The 22,077-nt window shown below is 39.0% G+C and overlaps 1 protein-coding gene across 2 annotated transcripts in view; it reads right to left on the bottom strand.

Moving 5' to 3' along the window:
* POLQ (DNA polymerase theta) overlaps window positions 1-22,077 on the bottom strand; it is a 129,928-nt gene that overhangs the window by 33,420 nt on the left and 74,431 nt on the right. For both annotated transcript variants that reach the window (XR_005983269.1, XM_041726868.1), the window contains exons 19-20: window positions 17,056-17,296; window positions 2,137-2,330 (exon numbers count right to left, since the gene is read on the bottom strand). Coding sequence is in view for 1 of the 2 variants with exons in the window: in XM_041726868.1 (XP_041582802.1) it covers window positions 2,137-2,330; window positions 17,056-17,296 (435 nt within the window). In the remaining variant the exon portion in view is untranslated. The remainder of the gene's footprint in view (window positions 1-2,136; window positions 2,331-17,055; window positions 17,297-22,077) is intronic.

Raw genomic sequence — 22,077 nt, 5'->3', positions numbered from 1 at the left:
CAATTCTGTGACACATCTGAAAAAGTTACATAAGTTGGAGAAACTTGGTTACAGTTACATGGCCAGAAAGTAGAAAAATTAAGAATTATAACTCATAGTCCTCTAACTCAAAAGTCCTTTTTCTTTCCTCTAACCCATGCTTCCCTCTAGACCAGGGATCAGCAAACTTTTCCCAAAAGGTGCCAGATAACAGATATTTTCAGCTTTGCAGGTTTTACTGTCACTTCTCAGCTGTGCCATTATAGACCAAAAGCAACCATAGACAATAACTAAATGAACAGGTATGGCTGTTCTCCAATACAATTTTATTTACAAAAACAGGTGGCAGGCCAGATCTGGCCCACAAGCTGTGGTTTGCTGATCCCCACACTCTAGGCTAGTGCCATCCAAAAGAAGTTCCTGCAATAATGAAAGTGTTCTTTTTTTTTTTTTTAAAGATTTTATTTATTTATTTGAGAGACAGAGTGAGTGAGAAAGAGAGCACATGAACAAGGGTAAAGGGGAGAGAGGAGCAGACTCCCTGCCAAACAGGAAGTCTTATGTAGGGCTCAATTCTGGGATTCTGGGATCATGAACTGAGCCAAAGGCTCAACCAACTGAGCCACCAAAGTGCTCCTAATTAAAGTATTCTATACTTGCACCCCCCCCCCCATTATGGTAGCCACTTGCATAGGTGGCTATTGAACATCTGAAATGTGGCTAATATAACTAAGGAAGTGAAATATTTTATTTAATTTTAATTAATTTAAATTTCAATAGCCACAAGTGACTAATAGCTCCTGGATTGGACAACACAGCTCTAGATGATTAGTAATATCATGCCCAGTTCAAAGATTCAACTTAAAATCACCAAGGTTTAAATAGTCAATGTGTGAAACTTAGATTACCTTAAATTCCCATTTTAAAATGAAGACCTAAGAACAAGCGGTTAAAATCAAAGTGATGCCTTTCATTCTGGCTTAGAGTTTGGTCTAGGCCTATGGGCTTAGTATCTGAATAACAAGGGCACAGATTCCTGCCTTTCCCCCATACTTACTTATACTGAAATCCAGAGATCCTATGTTTTTCATAAGGTCCCTAAGTAATTTTATGTACAGTCAGTTGGGTACTAGTTGGGGAGTTCTGAGCTAAAGAACTAAAAGAAATATATTAAACAAACAGCACCCTCTGATTAAGAAAAACAAAACTCCTCATTTTTAAAAAACATATAACCCTGTGGCTTAAAAGGGGGGCATTTTTATGAGTATATATAAAATTTATTGAGCATTTACTATGAGATGGGTCCTATTCTAAGTGTTTTACATCCAACATGTATTCCTCACAACAAATCTATGAGGTATTTCTATCATAACCCATTTTACTGATGTAGAAATTGAAATACAAAGAGCTGATGTACTGGCTCAAGGTTACAGGGTTATTAATAAGTGGAGGAGATAGGGTTTAAACCCAGGAAATCTGACTTGAAAGCCTACGATCTTCACAACATACTATATTACTGAATTGCATCTATGAGACACCTGAACTTCAAAGCTCTCAAGTATAAACATCCACTCTGTATTTGTAAGCCTTCTAAAACAACCCAACCACCCTTTGTGAAGTGTGGGGAGAGGAAAGAATAGAATGCCAACTTTTGAAAATAAGAGTAAAGAGTGTGTCCAAATTTATGTTAAGTTTATAAAAATCTTTTTAGGTTTAAAAAAAACAATCCCCAAAATTCCTTTTTTCATTAACAACTGAGGAAAAAAATATCTAATTTTATTTTCCAAAGAAGGATTTGGGGTAAGGAAGGAGTGAAGGTTCATGAAATTACTAACTTCATGGAGAAACAACTACACTGTTATATAACAACCACTGTGGATCTTTTGTTCAACAAATATTTAACTTGAGTACCTCCTCTGTTCTAGGCAAATCTCGTGGAGTATACATTCTGGGAGGCTTCTTCACTACCTTCTTAATTCATAAACACAGATATAATTTATAAATTAGATGCTAGAATACTCTATCTCCAAAGTACTCTGATACTAAAATTTTTTTAGCTGATCTTTGGTGTTTGGGCAAACACATTTAAGAAATACACACACACACACACACACAAATAATTTTTAACTCTAAAATTCCCCATTCCCATGATACAACCTCGGCGATGTCATCTGAACTGGTGAAGGAAAAACTGTGTCCGGCTAGTTGATAGGCCTGAATCTCAATTGCATCCAGCTTGGCTTGCATTATGTGTTTCTGACTTTCACATTCTGCAGTACTAAAGCCAATCCCATTTAGTTCTAGCAAGGCCAAGCAGTACTGAGAGGGCATTTCCACTTTACAGAAAACATCTGGAAGAAAAAAGAAAACTAAAACATTAATCCATCAATCAAGTGACTAGATTAGCATCATCACCTAAACACTTTCTGGACTACTACCCTTGTCTACACAGAGAGCAGAAAAACTGGCAATCTGGTGAATGGTCTCGATTATAAGAGGATGCATTTCTCCCAAGATAATATTTCTGCTTCTACTCTTGGCAAGAGCCAGGGAGCCAATTTTATTTGCTAAAATGACTATAATGAGTTAATCTCCTGAAATTATTTCCAATATTCCTGGGGTCCATGATATGCATGCTTGCAAAAAGAACTCAAAATGGAGGTTTCTTATTTTCCAACCAGAGAGTAAAGACTCGTGAAGTAAAAATTAGAGTATTTTTCTTTTCTTTCTTTCTTTCTTTTTTTTTTTTAAAGATTTTTTATTTGATTTATGAGAGACAGAGAGGCAGAGACACAGGCAGAGGGAGAAGCAGGCTCCATGCAGGGAGCCCAACATGGGACTCGATCCCAGATCTCCAGGATCATGCCCTGGGCTGCAGGAGGCACTAAACCGCTAAGCCACCCAGGGATCCCCTTCTTTTCTTTTCTTAAAGATTTATTTATTTGAGAGAGAGAGAGAGAGAACAAGAGAGCATGAGAGAGCAAGCACAAGAAGGGGAAAGGGGCAAAGGCAGAGGGAGAAACAGGTTCCCAGCTGAGCAGGGCTCAATCTGAGGACCCTGAGATCATGACCTGAGTGAGCCAAAGGTAGACACTTAACTGACTGAGCCACCCAGGTGCCCCTCAGAGTATTTTTCTATCTGCTGACACTTCTCAATAGAGTAGTAATGCTGTATCAGTTTCTCCAGGATGTTCATTGGAATATTAGTCTCAAAGATACTCTATGGAAAGGGTAGGGTTGAGAGACACTGGGTTCTGCGAGTTCTAGCACTTTATACTGCTTTTGGATAGTCATGATGCCTGTCAATTTAGTCAAGGCTCTGAGAAGACCAAAAGCAAAGAGGACTATTTAATTTTGTATTAACTGGAAGTCTGAAATTATTTGACCACAAACCCTCTGTTTTATATAAACACTTATTAACATCCTGAATAGTATATGTCCATAGGAAATACTGTACTAAATCATTAAGAAAAAATCCATACCAAAGACCTCGGCTTCCAGTACTATGGATCACTAGGACTCTGAACAATCCTGGCCTGTCCTTCCTAGCTCCACATACACACATTTTTTGAGGCACTGCTGGTCTCAATCAGCAGGAGAAATGTCCAGAGACACCCATAACCACCACCAAAATCAAACAAACAAGTGATGGCCTCTAATTGTTAGGAGGAGTTTATAGTCAGTCAGAATCTGGTTTTAAGGACCTGGACCTAGAGCAGAAATTCTAGGATATGGGACCAGAGAAATCAGAAACTAGGGTCAGAACAAGAATAGTAAAAGCACCGCAAAATCAGAGTGACAGGCAAAGTCAGAGGGACAGCCTAGATTCTTGGGCAGTAGGAAGGAGCAGTACTGTCATAGGAAATTCTATAGCCAAAAGATTTAGGGGATATATACCTTCAGAGAAGCTAATTCTCAGACTTCTGTTCTGAACCAAAACTCTCAAGGGAGGCTGGTGTGGTCCTTGGATGAGGTGTATGTGGTAATAAGCAGAGGCAAGAGCAAAACCTTTTTGAAGGAAAGAATTCCCCAAGCTAGGCCTACAGGGCTCCATTGATCAAACCCTGTATGAACTCACAAAGGATATGAAAAATACAAGATAGCAAAGAAATACAAATAATATTCAGCAGAAACAACAAATGGCAGATTTAGGCCTGTATGAATCACAGATATAGGCCCTTAGAACAGAATACAGAAGGCAGTTATGAGTGAATTATTTATAAAATAAAAAAGAGATGAATAGAAACAAAGTAAAACAGTAGGAAAGTATAGTATAAATATACCAATAATCACAATAAATTGGCAAAATTGCAAAAAAATGGTAAGTTTCAAAAAGAAATTAATAAGCTATCCTTTGTTTATAACATACACCTAAAGCATAAGGACCTAGAGGTTAAAAGGGCTAGAAAAAAATATGAAGCAAATATTAAAAGAAAGTTGATGTTGCTATATCCATTACAGAGAATAAACTAAGTTTAAAAATCATATTAGTGGTAGAGCTGCTCATACTGATAGGTTTAATTCATCAGGAAAATAAATCAATTTAAAACATGTATGCAGGAGGAGGGGTAAGATGGTGGAAGAGTAGGGTCCCCAAATCACCTGTCCCCACAAAATTACCTAGATAACCTTCAAATCATCCTGAAAATCTATAATTCGGCCTGAGATTTAAAAAGAGAACAGCTGGAATGCTACAGTGAGAGAGTTTGCGCTTCTATCAAGGTAGGAAGGCGGGGGGGGGGGGGGGGGGGGGGGGGGGGATAAAGAAACAAAAGGCATCCAGGGGGGAGGGGCCTGCAAGGAGCCGGGCTAGGCAGGAGCTTCACCAATCTTACCCGGCAGAAATGCGCTCCATTGAGTTGGAGCAGGACCCCAGGAGGCTGGGGATGCCCTCAGGCTCCCTGGGACAGTAACAGAGGAACTGCGCCCTGGGGAGAGTGCGCCGAGCTCCCTGAAGGGCTGCAGAAGGCACGGCGGGGCCCGGGAACAGCTCGGAGGGGCTCAGGAGGCGGCTCCGCGGAGGGGGCTGTGCAGACGGGAGCCCGAATCCAACAGTGCAAGCCCCAAGCCCTGAGCACAGGGCACCAGGACACAGCCCAGGATCCCGCCTTCCCCCCCGGGGATAGGCAGAGGCCTGGAGGGCCCAGGACAGCAGGACGCTCCTGCCCCAAGCTGAGCAGATCAGCGGCCCCGCCCCAGAGCCTCCAGGCCCTGCAGACCAGAGAGCTCCATAGTTACCACAGGAGCTGACTCCAGGGCTCCAGAGCTGGCTGCCGCCACTGCGGTTGTTCCTCCAGGGGGCCTCACAGGGTAAACAACCCCCACTGAGCCCTGCACCAGGCAGGGGGCAGAGCAGCTCCCCCAAGTGCTAACACCTGAAAATCAGCACAGCAGGTCCCTCCCCCAGAAGACCAACTAGATGGACAAGTTCCAGGGGAAGTCAAGGGACTTAAAGTATACAGAATCAGAAGATACTCCCCTGTGTTTTTTTTTTTTCTGCCTTTGATTTGTTCACTTCCCCCACCCCTCTTTCCTTTCTTTCTTTTCTTTCTTTTTCTTCTCATTTTCTTTTTTCTTTTTTCTTTTTCTCTTTCCTTTCCTTCTTTCTCTCCTCTCTTTTTCTCCTTTTCCCAATACAACTTGTTTTTGGCAACTCTGCACTGAGCAAAATGACTAGAAGGAAAACCTCATCTCAAAAGAAAGAATCAGAAACAGTCCTCTCTCCCACAGAGTTACAAAATCTGGATTACAATTCAATGTCAAAAAGCCAATTCAGAAGCACTATCATACAGCTACTGGTGGCTCTAGAAAAAAGCATAAAGGACTCAAGAGACTTCATGACTGCAGAATTTAGAACCAATCAGGCAGAAATTAAAAATCAATTGAACAAGATGCAATCCAAACTAGAAGTCCTAACTACGAGAGTTAACAAGGTGGAGGAACGAGTGAGTGACACAGAAGACAAGTTGATGGCAAAGAGGGAAACTGAGGAAAAAAGAGAGAAAGAATTAAAAGACCTTAAAGATAGATTAAGGGAAATAAACGACAGCCTGAGGAAGAAAAACCTACGTTTAATTGGGGTTCCGGAGGGCGCCAAAAGGGACAGAGGTTCAGAATATGTATTTGAACAAATCAGAGCTGAAAACGTTCCTAATCTGGGAAGGGAAACAGGCATTCAGATCCAGGAAATAGAGAGATCCCCCCCTAAAATCAATAAAAACCATTCTACACCTCGACATTTAATAGTTAAGCTTGCAAGTTCCAAAGATAAAGAGAAGATCCTTAAAGCAGCAAGAGAAAGAAATCCCTAAATTTTATGGGAGGAGTATTAGGGTAACAGCAGACCTCTCCACAGAGACCTGGCAGGACAGAAAGGGCTGGCAGGATATATTCAGGGTCCTAAATGAGAAGAACATGCAACCAAGAATACTTTATCCAGCAAGGCTCTCATTCAAAATGGAAGGAGAGATAAAGAGCTTCCACGAAAGGCAGGAACTGAAAGAATATGTGACCTCCAAACCAGCTCTGCAAGAAGTTTTAAGGGGGACTCTTAAAATTCCCCTTTAAGAAGAAGTTCAGTGGATCAATCCACAAAAACAAGGACTGAATAGATATCATGGTGACACTAAACTCATATATCTCAATAGTAACTCTGAACGTGAACGGGCTTAATGACCCCATCAAAAGGCACAGGGTTTCAGATTGCATAAAAAAGCAGGACCCATCAATTTGCTGTCTACAAGAGACTCATTTTAGACAGAAGGACACTTACAGCCTGAAAATAAAAGGTTGGAGAACCATTTACCATTCAAATGGTCCTCAAAAGAAAGCAGGGGTAGCCATCCTTATATCAGATAAACTAAAATTTACCCCGAAGACTGTAGTGAGAGGTGAAGACGGACACTACATCATACTTAAAGGATCTCTCCAACAAGAGGACTTAACAATCAATATATATGCCCTGAATGTGGGAGCTGCCAAATATATCAATTAATAACCAAAGTGAAGAAATACTTAGATAATAATACACTTATACTTGGTGACTTTAATCTAGCTCTTTCTATACTTGATAGGTCTTCTAAGCACAACAATCCAAAGAAACGAGAGCTTTAAATGATACACTGGACCAGATGGATTTCACAGATATCTATAGAAATTTACATCCAAACTCAACTGAATACACATTCCTCTCAAGTGCACATGGAACTTTCTCCAGAATAGACCACATACTGGGTCACAAATTGGGTCTGAACCGATACCAAAAGATCGGGATCGACCCTGCATATTCTCAGACCATAATGCCTTGAAATTAGAACTTAATCACAACAAGAAGTTTGGAAGGACCTCAAACACATGGAGGTTAAGGACCATCCTGCTAAAAGATGAAAGGGTCAACCAGGAAATTAAGGAAGAATTAAAAACATTCATGGAAACTAATGAGAATGAAGATACAACTGTTCAAAATCTTTGGGATGCAGCAAAAGCAGTCCTGAGGGGGAAATACATCGCAATACAAGCATCCATTCAAAAACTGGAAAGAACTCAAATACAAAAGCTCACCTTACACATAAAGGAGCTAGAGAAAAAACAGCAAATAGATCCTACACCCAGCAGAAAAAGAGAGTTAATAAAGATTCGAGCAGAACTCAATGAAATCGAGACCAGAAGAACTGTGGAACAGAACAACAGAACCAGGAGTTGGTAATTTGAAAGAATTAGTAAGATAGATGAACCATTAGCCAGCCTTATTAAAAAGAAGAGAGAGAAGACTCAAATTAATAAAATCATGAATGAGAAAGGAGAGATCACTACCAACACCAAGGAAATACAAACGATTTTAAAAACATATTATGAACAGCTCTACGCCAATAAATTAGGCAATGTAGAAGAAATGGATGCATTCCTGGAAAGCCACAAACTACCAAAACTGGAGCAGGAAGAAATAGAAAACCTGAACAGGCCAATAACCAGGGAGGAAATTGAAGCAGTCATCACAAACCTCCCAAGACACAAAAGTCCAGGGCCAGATGGCTTCCCAGGGGAATTCTATCAAACGTTTAAAGAAGAAACCATACCTATTCTACTAAAGCTGTTTGGAAAGATAGAAAGAGATGGAGTGCTTCCAAATTCGTTCTATGAGGCCAGCATCACCTTAATTCCAAAACCAGACAAAGACCCCACCGAAAAGGAGAATTACAGACCAATATCCCTGATGAACATGGATGCAAAAATTCTCAACAAGATACTAGCCAATAGGATCCAACAATACATTAAGAAAATTATTCACCATGACCAAGTAGGATTTATCCCCGGGACACAAGGCTGGTTCAACAGTCGTAAAACAATCAGTGTAATTCATCATATCAGTAAGAGAAAAACCAAGAACCATATGATCCTCTCATTAGATGCAGAGAAAGCATTTGACAAAATACAGCATCCATTCCTGATCAAAACGCTTCAGAGTGTAGAGATGGAACATTCCTCAACATCTTAAAAGCCATCTACGAAAAGCCCACAGCAAATATCATTCTCAATGGGGAAGCACTGGGAGCCTTTCCCCTAAGATCAGGAACAAGACAGGGATGTCCACTCTCACCACTGCTATTCAACATAGTACTGGAAGACCTCGCCTCAGCAATCAGACAACAAAAAGACATTAAAGGCATTCAAATTGGCAAAGAAGAAGTCAAACTCTCCCTCTTCGCCGATGACATGATACTCTACGTAGAAAACCCAAAAGCCTCCACCCCAAGATTGCTAGAACTCATACAGCAATTTGGTAGTGTGTCAGGATGCAAAATCAATGCCCAGAAATCAATGGCATTCTATACACTAACAATGAGACTGAAGAAAGAGAAATTAAGGAGTCAATCCCATTTACAATTGCACCCAAAAGCATAAGATACCTAGGAATAAACCTAACCAAAGAGGTAAAGGATCTATACCCTAAAAACTATAGAACACTTCTGAAAGAAATTGAGGAAGACACAAAGAGATGGAAAAATATTCCATGCTCATGGATTGGCAGAATTAATATTGTGAAAATGTCAATGTTACCCAGGGCAATTTACACGTTTAATGCAATCCTTATCAAAATACCATGGACTTTCTTCAGAGTTAGAACAAATTATTTTAAGATTTGTGTGGAATCAGAAAAGACCCCGAATAGCCAGGGGAATTTTAAAATAGAAAACCATGGGATCCCTGGGTGGCGCAGCGGTTTGGCGCCTGCCTTTGGCCCAGGGCCCGATCCTGGAGACCCGGAATCGAATCCCACGGCGGGCTCCCGGTGCATGGAGCCTGCTTCTCCCTCTGCCTGTGTCTCTGCCTCTCTCTGTCTCTCTCTGTCTCTCTCTCTCTCTCTCTGTATGACTATCATAAATAAATTTTAAAAAATTTTTTTAAAAAAAATAAATAAATAAAATAGAAAACCATAGCTGGGGGCATCACAATGCCAGATTTCAGGTTGTACTACAAAGCTGTGGTCATCAAGACAGTGTGGTACTGGCACAAAATCAGACACATAGATCAATGGAACAGAATAGAGAACCCAGAAGTGGACCCTGAACTTTATGGTCAACTAATATTCGATAAAGGAGGAAAGACTATCCATTGGCAGAAAGACAGTCTCTTTAATAAATGGTGCTGGGAAAATTGGACATCCACATGCAGAAGAATGAAACTGGACCACTCTCTTTCACCATACACAAAGATAAACTCAAAATGGATGAGAGATCTAAATGTGAGACAAGATTCCATCAAAATCCTAGAGGAGAACACAGGCAACACCCTTTTTGAACTAGGCCACAGTAACTTCTTGCAAGATACATCCACAAAGGCAAAAGAAACAAAAGCAGAAATCAACTATTGGGACTTCATTAAGTAAGAAGCTTTTGCACAGCAAAGGATACAGTCAACAAAACTAAAAGACAACCTACAAAATGGGAGAAGATATTTGCAAATGATGTATCAGATAAAGGGCTAGTTTCCAAGATCTATAAAGAACTTATTAAACTAAACACCAAGGAAACAAACAATCCAATCATGAAATGGGCAAAAAACATGAAGAGAAATCTCACAGAGGAAGACATAGACGTGGCCAACATGCACATGAGAAAATGCTCTGCATCACTTGCCATCAGGGAAATACAAATCAAAACCACAATGAGATCCCACCTCACACCAGTGAGAATGGGGAAAATTAACAAGGCAGGAAACCACAAATGTTGGAGAGGATGCGGAGAAAAGGGAACCCTCTTACACTGTTGGTGGGAATGGTAAATGGTGCAGCCACTCTGGAAAACTGTGTGGAGGTTCCTCAAAGAGTTAAAAATAGACCTGCCCTATGACCCAGCAATTGCACTGTTGGGGATTTACCCTAAAGATACAGATGCAATGAAATGCCGCGACACATGCACCCCAATGTTTACAGCAGCAATGGCCACAATAGCTAAACTGTGGAAGGAGCCTCAGTGTCCATCAAAAGATGAATGGATAAAGAATATGTGGTTTATGTATACAATGGAATATTACTCAGCCATTAGAAATGACAAATACCCACCATTTGCTTCAACGTGGATGGAACTGGAGGGTATTATCCTGAGTGAAGTAAGTCAATCAGAGAAGGACAAACATCATATGTTCTCATTCATTTGGGGAATATAAATAATAGTGAAAGGGAATAGAAGGGAAGGGGGAAGAAATGGGTAGGAAATATCAGAAAGGGAGACAGAACATAAAGACTCCTAACTCTGGGAAACAAACTAGGGGTGGTGGAAGGGGAGGAGGGCAGGGGGTGGGGGTGAATGGGTGATGGGCACTGAGGGGGGCACTTGACGGGATGAGCACTGGGTGTTATTCTGTATGTTGGTATATTGAACACCAATAAAAAGTAAATTTATTTAAAAAAATGTATGCATCTTATGGTCTCAAAATATATACAGTTAAGCTATAGTTAAAACTGAACTACAGTGAAAATTAGATACAAGTTTTAAACAAAACTTGTTTGATAGATTTTTTTTAAAGTTGATTTATTTTATTTATTTATTTATGAGAGAGAGAGAGAGAGGGAGAGAGAGAGAGAGGCAGAAATAAAGGAGGAGGGAGAAGCAGGCTCCATGCCAGGAGCCTGATGTGGGACTCAATCCCGGGACTCCAGGATTGCACCCTGGGCCAAAGGCAGGCGCTAAACCGCTTAGGGATCCCCAACTTAATAGATTTTTATAAAATTCTGCATCCAGAAGCAAACGGGTGGCTCAGTCAGTTAAGAATTTGACTCTTGATTTCAGCTCAGGTCATGATTTCAGGGTCCTGGGACCAAGCCCCACATCAGACTCCCTGCTCAGTAGAGAGCTTATCTCCCTCTCTCTCTGCCCCTCCCCTTGCATTCTCTGTCTCTCTCTCAAATAAATCAATAAATATTTTTAAAATAATAATAAAATAAGGGTGCCTGGATGGCTCAGTCAGTTAAGTATCTGCCTTCAGCTCAGGGCATGATTCCAGGTCCTGGAATGGAGTCCCCCATCAGGATCCTTGCTCAGCTGGGAGCCTGCTTCTCCCTCTGCCTGCCACTTCCCCTGTTTGTGCTTGCTCCCTGTCAATTAAATGAATAAAATCTTAAAATAAAATAAAATATTCTGCATCTAGAACTAGAAATATCATTCTCTTATGTACACATAGGACATTTACACAGAGTTCAGGATTTAGGTCACAAAGCAACGCCAAAAATTTCAAAGAATGAGTATTACATAGTTATGTTACTTAACCACAATACAATTAAGTTGGAATATTAAAAAATACAAATTAAAACATTTCCAAATATTTGGAAATTGAAAACCAACCTTCTAAGTAACATGAGTCAAAGTGTCATAACAGAAAATGTTAATAAATATTTAAGATAAAATGAAAACATTACATGTCAAAATTTGTGAGATATAATGAAAGTAGAGTTTTGTGGGAACTTTATAGCTTTTAATACCTAAATTAGAAAAGGAAAAAATGATTTGAAAACCAAAGAGTTTAGTGTGATACTTATGAATTTAGAAAAAGGGCTGCAAAATACAGTCAGGAGAACGAGAAGAAAAAAAATGTTGGCGAAAATTTAAAAAATAGAAAATAATAATAGTAAAGATTAAAGGCAAAAGTTGGGTCTTTAAAAGACTGAAAAATTGCATCCTCAGTCAAACAGTGGGGCTTTAAGGAGCTTAGGGGTGTTGCTCCTCAGCAGAAGCCCAGGGCAGAGAAGGGCTTATCTCAAAGAACTTTAGGAGTATAGACTTGTCTATTAAAGAGAATGCTAAGAAGATTCACAGAGGACCCACACAGTTTTAAAAGAAATCTATTGGGGATCCCTGGGTGGCACAGCGGTTTGGCGCCTGCCTTTGGCCCAGGACGCGATCCGGAAGACCCTGGATCGAATCCCACGTCGGGCTCCCAGTGCATGGAGCCTGCTTCTCCCTCTGCCTGTGTCTCTGCCTCTCTCTCTCTCTCTCTCTCTCTCTGTGACTATCATAAATTAAAAAAAATTAAAAAAAAAAAACTTTAAAAGAAATCTATTGATAGAAACACTTCGGATGTGAAAGAGAGGCTGAAAAGTAATACAAAATGTAAAGAGACCGTCAGTTCCGGGGACCCTGCATGTGGTAGCAGTCACTCCCCACTCCTGCCCCCTAACCCCTGGAAACTATGAAACTACCTTGTGTCTATGGAATTGCCTATTCTCAACATTTCATATAATCATACAGTATGTGGCCTTTTATGTCTGGCTTTTTTCACTTAGCATAAAGTTTTCAAGGTTCATATAGCATGTATCAATACTTCAATTCCTTTTTATGGCTGAATAATATTCAGTAGTGAAGATGTACCACTTTTTGTTTATCCTTTCTTCAACTGATGAACACAGGTCACTTTTTTTTTTTTTTACTATTATGAATAATCCTGCCAAAATCATTTGTGTAAAAGTTTTTGTGTGGATATACGTTTTCTGGTTTGTTTTGTGGAAATTTCTAGGAGTGGAATAGCTGGATCATGTGATATCACATGGGTTATCACATGACCCAGCTATTTTGTGGAACTGTTGAACTTAAAAAGCGGCTGCTGTACCATTTTACATTCTTACCAGCAATGAATGGTGATTTCAGTTTCTCCACATTCTTGTCAATACTTGGCCATCTTTTTGATTCTAGCCATCCTAATGGGTGTGAAGTGGCATCTTATGGTTTTGATTTGCATTTCCCTCATGACTAATGATATTGATCATTTTATATGTTTACAGGTTTTTGCTTAAATTTTGATTACATCAATAAAGTACTCATTATATGAATATCTCATTTAATTTATAAGCTCCAAATACTTTGCTAGGTTAAAAAAAAAGACTGAAAAATTGGATAAACTTCTAAGTAAGATTAAACAATATGATGAAAGAAAAAGGTAACAGATAAACCGCAGATACATAAAAAAAGTTTAAAAATCAGCAATAGTTTAATGATAATAAATTTGAAAATCTACATGAAAGGGGTAATTCCTAAAAATATAGTTTATTATAATAAAAATATATAATAAAAATATAGTTCACCAAAACAAAATTAAAGATACAATGGAATAATCTTACAGTTATCAAAGAAATCAAAGTAATAGTTAAAAATATTTCCAGGGATCCCTGGGTGGCGCAGCGGTATGGCGCCTGCCTTTGGCCCAGGGCGCGATCCTGGAGACCCAGGATCGAATCCCACGTCGGGCTCCCGGTACATGGAGCCTGCTTCTCCCTCTGCCTGTGTCTCTGCCTCTCTCTCTCTCTCTGTGACTATCATAAATAAATAAAAATTTAAAAAGAAAATAAAAAAATAAAAATATTTCGAAAGGGATGCCTGAGTGGCACAGTGGTTGAGCATCTGCCTTTGGCTCAGGGTGTGATCCTGGGGTTCTGGGATTGAGTCATGCATCAGGCTCCCTGGAGGGAGCCTGATTCTCCCTCTGCCTCTCTCTGTCTTTCATGAATAAATGAATAAAATCTTAAAAATATATATTTCCTATATTATATATATATATATATATATATATATATATATATATCCACAAAGAAACAGTTTGTAGGCAAAACCTACCAAAATTTCAAGGAATACATCATTTCTATGATACAAAAACTCCTCCTCCAAAAAAAAGAGGTTATATTTATCAACTCATTCCATGAAACTAGAGCAACTTTCTTATCAAAAACAAAACACAAGAAAGAAAAGTTACATTTTATAACTGATGAATTGGCAAAGTTGAGAAATATGAATCAGCAAGATTTCTTTCACATTGCTATTTGAAGAGTAAACTTATACACTATTTTGGAAAACAATTTAGCATAATCTTATAAAGTTGAGTATTTCAATTCTCATGACAGAGTAATTTTACACTCAAAAGAAATTCTTGCCCACATGTACTAGGATATATGTATAAGAATGTGTATACAGAACTACTTGCTATCGCAAAACAAAATAAAAGTAGACACAACCCAAACATTCATCAACAGTAAAATAGATTAATTTTGGCACATTCACACAGTGATATATTACACAACGAAAATGAATAAATTATAGATTCCTGCAATAACATGCATGAATCTTATAAACATGATGCTGAGAAAGAAAAGCAAGTCCCAATGTGACAGGTGTTTTACAAAGTTCAAAAATAAGCAAAACCAAATAATATATTGTTTGGACCTATATATGTGCTAAAACTTTTTTTAATTAAAAAACAAAATTTAAAATAAAATAAAAAATAAGAGAATGATAAACATAAAAATTGGGATGTGCAAGAAAGGAGGAGCACACAGGTAGACAAAAATGTCTGTTACTAATAATGTGAGTTAACAGTTATTATATATTAAAATAATAATAAATAATAAAAGGACTATACATTGACCAATGATGATATTGTTCATGAAAGAAAAATTATGACAAACACAAATCTGTATAGCTGGGATCCTTCAAAAAAGAGAGAAACCAACTCACTCTCGTCCCTAGAAAATCATCTATATTCAAACCACTCCAGAAATGACTTAAATGAGCCATGTGAAGAGACTAGGATATTTGGTCCTGAGTCACTTCAAGCTAAGACACACTGTTATTAAAATTTAGTCACACCCAAACAAAAATCAGCTTTCTAGTGGGAGAAGTCAGCTGTCAGAACATACCCATCTAAGAGGCAAGAGAATGAGAAAAGAAAAAGGATGAAGATTCTGGAGATCCTCAAGTACATCCTGAAATCATTATTTCCAAACAAAATTTGACAGCTGTTTACATTCTCTCCAAAAATTTTATCTCAAGGTACTTCATTCAATTCTATGGACTCTGAATAAGAAAGACTCTGCACTGTACAAGAATGCATTTAATCTATTAGGCACCCACTTTTGAAAATATCACCTACAGAAGGAACTTTCAAGGCATACTGAAATTGTAAAAGTTAAAAATAACAAGTCTATAGGGTTTCTTTTACTTTTCTGGAAAGGAAAACCACAGTTTCCTTTTTCTATAAGTGAAAAATTGTCTTTAAGTAGTGGAAAAGTTCCCTCCCAAAGATATTGAAAGCTTTTAGTTCTGATAATGGGCAACAAATGTTCATAAAAAGTTACAGACTAATCCACATCACCATCACCAAATTGTTAGTGTCTGGGAACTACACAGATTATCCAGGACACCTATCCTAAGGGCAGACCAGACTGACAGAGTAGGAAAGAGAGCTTCGTTCATTCAGCATTATCATCCATTAATGTAGAAGCAGCCCTGTGGCATATGTTGGCATACTCCAACTCCCTGGCCTGCCTATACTGGCTGAGAGAAACTGAGTTTGAAATATTTCAGCACAGGTTCAAGATCTGCTAATTAACATCGCTTAAGCAAGTCTCCTATGAACAAACAAGTCAGTCTGACCTTTATATTATTCTAACCCAGTGATGCAGGAGAGAACATTACTATTATAACACAATAATGAGTACCTACTCCGACAAACACTGTTTTTTTGCTCTCATTTAATATTCATAATATTATAAGCAACAGATTTAAAGAGTGTCAATAGGGACGCCTGGGTGGCTCAGCAGTTAAGTGTCTGCCTTCAGCCCAGGGCAGGATCCTGGAGTCTAGGGATCAAGTCCCACATCATGCTCCCCATGTGCAGCCTGCTCCTCCCTCTGCCTGTATCTCTGCCCCTCTCTCTCTCTCTCTCTGTGCCTCTCATGAATAAATAAATAAAATCTTTTTAAAAAATTAAAAACTTAAAAAAATAATAATAAATTAAAATTAAAAAAATTTTAAAAAGAGAGTATCAGTAACTTGCCCAAGGCTTCTCATTAATAAGTGATACAACCTAGATTCAAACCTGATCTATGTGAATTCATAGTCTGCTGTTTCTAGTATTTATTAATCAGGCAATAAGTTCATGGTTTAAATCTTCTCCCAATGAAGTCAACTTTGTTCCACTTTATCATATGGTATGTTCTCTGAAGTCCAGGTACTCACTCTGGTCCAGCAGACTGCACAATAAATCCACGGTATTTATCATTACGTAAAAAAAGATTAACATGAGTATCCTTTGCTAGAGAATTAACTATTTATAGTTCTAAAAAGAAAAAGTTCACTTTTTAAATTCCATGACAGATTAGATTTTAAGAGTGAATAAAAATCACTGAATAAATTTCAAATACAAAATTAGCAACAAATGATAAAATGTCACTAATTCTCTTCATTACAATAGAGTCTAAGATCTCCAAACTATAGCCAAATCAGGGCCAGGTGCCTGTTTCCATAAATAAAGTTTTATTGGAATACTCATTTTCATAGTGTCTGTGGTACTTGTGCTTTGATGGCAGAGTTGAATATTTATGATTGAGACAATATTTATGATTCTGCAAAGTCAAAAATTTTTAATGTCTGTCCTTTTACAGAAAGTGTGTTGACTTCTGTACTAGACAATCCAAAAACAAGAGTTTACTTTAGAAGTGTGATACAGAATAATAAAGACCGTGATAAAAAGTGCTAAATATAAAACCATGACCAGTCTGTAACAGCATAAAAATGTCAGCAACACTGTTTTTACCTTGAAGGTTTTCCTTCTTCAACAAAGAATTGAGTTGATTCATAGCATTGAAGGCAAGAATCGACTCTACAGATGCTCTGTATCGCCCAGAATGCTCAGTGTTGACATTCAGCCCCAGGCTCTGAATTCCTTGTCCAGTTTCTATCCCTTCCAAGAGGAGAAGCTCATGAGGAAGAAAACTGGAAACAATGCTGTGAAGAGTTGGCTCCTTAGAATCTGGATCTAGCAACCAGCATGCCACCTGCATGGGTTCAAAGACATTTGTGCACATTTAAATTAGAAGGGGAAATCTCACTCATTTTCACTTAATACTGTTTCAGTGGTGTTCCTAAGAGAGGAGAAGGTAACAATAATCGTAAGTTGCATCAGGACTCATTTTTGGTACTAATAAGAGCAGTTTTCAAAGAAGGAAAACTTAAAACTCTTCCATTACTACAACATTCCTGCTGATCTGGTTCTGAAATTAGCTTGAAAGTCAAAGTGCCTCTCAGATAATTAAAACCGTATTCCTGAAAATGTAGATGGAATCTTTTCCACTAAGGCTGATTTTAGCTAAGCTACTATAATAACAATGGGCCTATATAAGTTTTAGGTTTTTAAAAATTCTTTCAACATCATGAGAAGTGAAACATAAATGTTTTGCCATTAAAAGTTTATACTCAAAGTTTCAGAAAGCCTCTAGGCTCTCCCCCCAGGATGAGGGCCTGCCAACAGGACCATGCAACAAATCATTTGATTGCTTTTTTTAGCTCCCCTGCGAGACTAGAATACTTGTACTGTCTAATACTAGGTGATCTAGCAGGTCAAAGCTAAATTAGAATAGGGAAATCTAAGCCCTCTTCATAATGACAATTAAATGACTCATTACTTCTTCTGTAGGTTAAGAATGTAGTTTGATAGGGGAATGTGATATTGTAATTACAGTAGGAAATATGAACTTGGTCTTTGTCCCCATTTCTAGCAGGGAACTTCTAAAACCCTGGAAACTTTCTAAACTGTGAGAGATAAAGGTATCTTTTGTTATGTTAATGACAAATTATGTTTGTCAAGCCTTATGTTACTTAAGGCTGGGAGTTTATGCCAGAGGAACCAACCTTGTGATTGGATGGCTAGAACTTCCAGTCTTGCCCCCTGACCTGTTGGGAGGAACCTGGAGGTTGAACTGATCAGGGATGGCCAATGATTGAATCAATTGTGCCTATGTAATGAAGGCTCCATAAGATCCTAAAAGGACAGGGTTTGGAGAGCTTCAAGGTTTGTGAACACGGAGGTGCTGGCAAGAGTGGTAATCCACTGAGTGCATCAGTATTATTAGATTCTTGAGGAACTTTTACTGAAATGGATTATGAGAGGAATTTTGGAGGAGTGTTTGGTTTTGGATGCTGCAGAATGGAAGAGCACAGGGTTGATGTAGGACCCACATCTCACTATGGTACAATCGAAGTTGAGTGTATGTGATCCAGACACAAGGGAGTTTATTCCTATGGAAACAGCTAGCCTGGTGCCCTGGATAAAAGCCATTGTAGTCCGTTTATCTTGAGAAGACAACTATCCCTCTTTTATTCTTCATATGCAAGCCATATGGGACTGCTTTATGATAACTGGGGCATTTATCTGCTGAAATCTACCCATTACCCAGGTCATAGTAAATGCTGTGGTTTAAAGTGTCTCCTTTCACTCAGGTACCCCATATAATCCTAATGTTGCAAAACTGAGGGATAGTTTGGAAAGCCTCATTATATTGGTCTTCTAAACTTCCTCTCATTGGCCTTAGAGATGGTAATAAAAACATTAGGTGTATTAACAAGAGAATGGGAAGAGGCAGGGAGAGGTCAAGAGACTTCCCAACAAGGTACAAATTTGTAAAAGGTTAAGAAATAAGGTGAATATGAAGAAAATATTGACAGGAGCAAGAAAAAGAGGAAATAGAAAGGGAAGAGTCTCAGGACTTACCCTAGCAGGGTGGACATCTTTAGATGGTTATTATGAAATGTGATGAATAAAATGGGTACTGATAGGTTAAAAAAAGATTTTAATAAAGCACCACCAAAGGCTGGGTGGGTCAAAGCAACTCCCTTCTAGTCCCCCAACATTAAAGCGCCCCAAACAACACTGGTCTATTTACCATAATTCGGAGAAATTTCAAAATCTTGAAGACAGATCTCTTTACAATCTCTTTACAATGAGAAACCTGACCAGCAATCAGTGTTAGGCAGATTAATCAAGTTAAAGACTGATAAAAGGGATTTGGGGCGGGGGGGGGGGGGGGGGGGGTCCCTTGGCTCAACACTTCCCTGGTGACTCAAAGCCTTTCAGACAAGAGTAGGTAAAACTGTCTGGAAGTGGAAAAGAAAAGTTTCCAGGACTCCTTGATGGGAGATACAGGAACTGTGATACCAAAACCCACTGAAGCCCTGACTTGGGCTACAAAGGTAAAAATGTAATGGTTGACAGGATTATATAAATTGGAATGTTTAAGCAGATATTATGTAAATAAGTTGTATCCACTTGGGGCACCTAGTTACCTCAGTTAAAGAGTCTGCCTTCGGCTCAGGTCATGATCTTGAGGTTCTGGGATTGAGCCCTGGCTCCCTGCTCAGCAGGGAGTCTGCTTCTCCCCCTGCCCTTCTTCCTGCTCATTCTCTCTCTCTCAAATAAATAAAATCTTTTTAAAAAGAAAGGAAGTTTAAAATCTTTTTAAAAAGAAAGGAAGTCCTTTATCTGAATATTTTATGGTTATAAGTGTTATATCTGTCTGGGGAACACCTTCCTTACCTAGTTTCATAAAACTAAAACATGTTGATGAAATCCTAATGGAGGTTATAATTAGAAATATAAGGGTTGATAGAATTAAGGAAAAAGTCTGAGGAGAATCTCTGTTTGAACAGGCTTTAGATGAGGTGGTTGGGTCCCCACCTGACTGCATTTTGGGAATGGACATTATGTCTGACAGAGGAATATGCCCCATAATTAGTATTATAAAACACAAAGCATATAAATCCTACCCCTTAAGCAATGTTAAATGGACATGCTCAGTGTGAACCAATAAGACTACCTGAGCCTGTACAGTGTAGAATGAAGCTCAAGTGCTGGTAGGCACAAATTCTTTGTGCAGTAGCCCTATGTGAGACTGGGGCTAATGACAAGTCTGTGAGCACCTCCCAACAGTGACTACTGGGGCTTTAAATAAGAGAATTTCCATTTGAGGGTATTTGTGGCCTTGTTATCTGACATGATTAACTGAAGCTATTCTATGACTAAAGGATGTAACAGCCTTGAAACCTGAAATACCCACCCAACATGGGTGATATCTGAGAAATGCTCTAATGGAGATGGCAGTGCCCAGTAGAGTTCCATAATAAAATGGAAACACATTATACAGGATCATGCTGACTGGGGAATGCAAAGAAGAGATACTCAAGAGCAGGGAGCCTCTTTTCTCTTAGGCTTGACTCTGGAATTGTGTGAGGAGAAGCTGGTGGATTCTACTGTCACTTGGACAGTGCTCTATAAACAGCTCTTGACTGACTGAAAAGAGCTGCTAGGTTTGCAGATAGCAGTTCCAAAGTGAATGAACAATACCTTCTTTTGGAAGGTCATCCTTCTATTCAAAGAAGATAAAAACAGATCATCCTGGTGTGCTGAATTGCATGCTATTTTCCTAGCAGTGATGAAAGAATTGAACAGCTGGGAAAAGGCCCTATATATATATGGATTTTCACTGGCTCATGAATAATGCCCAACAGCCTGCCCAAAATGTCAGTCAAGATGGCAACAGAGATCTGGCCTGCTAAAGGGATGCTCTTTTGGGACACAGTCCTATGGAAATTTGAAGGGGTGCATTAAAGTAGGGCACATTAATGCCTTTCACAAGAACTCCCTTCTAGATTTACAGGGTGACTAGAATCATCAAGCAGATGTCTCAGTATGCCCCTTTGAGATGGTTGCTTGGGTCCATGAAATGAGTGGACATGGTTTGCTGCACCAAAGCAGAGATGGGTAGAATCTAGGCATATTCCTCTTGTACCCACTGAGGCACAGAATGCCAAAACAAACTTACTTTATAGGTCAACAAGAGAGAGATGGTTATTTGGCAAATTCCCCTGTAGGAAGGCCAGGAATATAGCTGGCAGATGAGACTAATGCTAGCAGCCTTGGGGAGGTACAAATGGGTCCAGATAGGAACAGACATGGACACTGGACCATGCTTTGCTTATCTAATTGTAGGTGCAAATGCTCTGAGTCCTATAGAAGAACCAGAACAGAAAACACTGCACCAGTTTGGATGGTGGACCATCATTTCTTCACACCAAAGCCCATAATGTTCAACAATGGGTAAAGAGATATCCTTTCAAGTACTACTAGTTTGACAGAGAACTGGAATGGGCAATTAAACACACAGGCTGTCTAAAATGGGGGGAGATAAAGGCAGGAAGAGCTGGCTTATATACCTTCATCAGATGTGCTCCCACTCAACATGAACATGAGTGGGGCTAAAGGAGTATCCCACTGGATATAGTTCTCTGTTGGGTCTGGGTTACTAAGGGTAGGGAAGGTGTTGATACACTTTCTTCCTCACATCACCTCAACTTTTTTCCTCTTAGCTGATGCAGGGGTCACAGGACCAGGACTACAAGTATTGGGCTGGAAATGGTTGTTTCCTAAGCAAGAAACTATAATCATGCCAGATGGGGTGAAGGCACACCCGGCCCTTAGGAACTGTAACATAAAAAGTTAAAACTGTAACATAAAAGTTAAAAGTATAGAAGGAAAAATAGTAGCTATGAGTAAAGAAATTAATAAATGGGTTATGTAATGAAGAAAATCCAATAGTAACACCTCAAGAGAGGCTCTAAGCAAGAGATGATATTGTCTCTTAGCTTAGTTATGCCAGATACCTGAAAGAGTGAAACTCTATATTGTGGACACTCCTCTTGCTTTTGGAACCTGGTAAAAATCAAATGGAAGCTTGCAAACCTGGGAGACATTTTCCATATGATAATGATGATAAACTGAATAGTT

This window comes from Vulpes lagopus, chromosome 1, assembly GCF_018345385.1.
Source record: "Vulpes lagopus strain Blue_001 chromosome 1, ASM1834538v1, whole genome shotgun sequence".
NCBI lineage: Eukaryota > Metazoa > Chordata > Mammalia > Carnivora > Canidae > Vulpes > Vulpes lagopus.
Note: the sequence above shows the minus strand (reverse complement) of the source record. Positions and strands in the feature narration are given on the sequence as shown.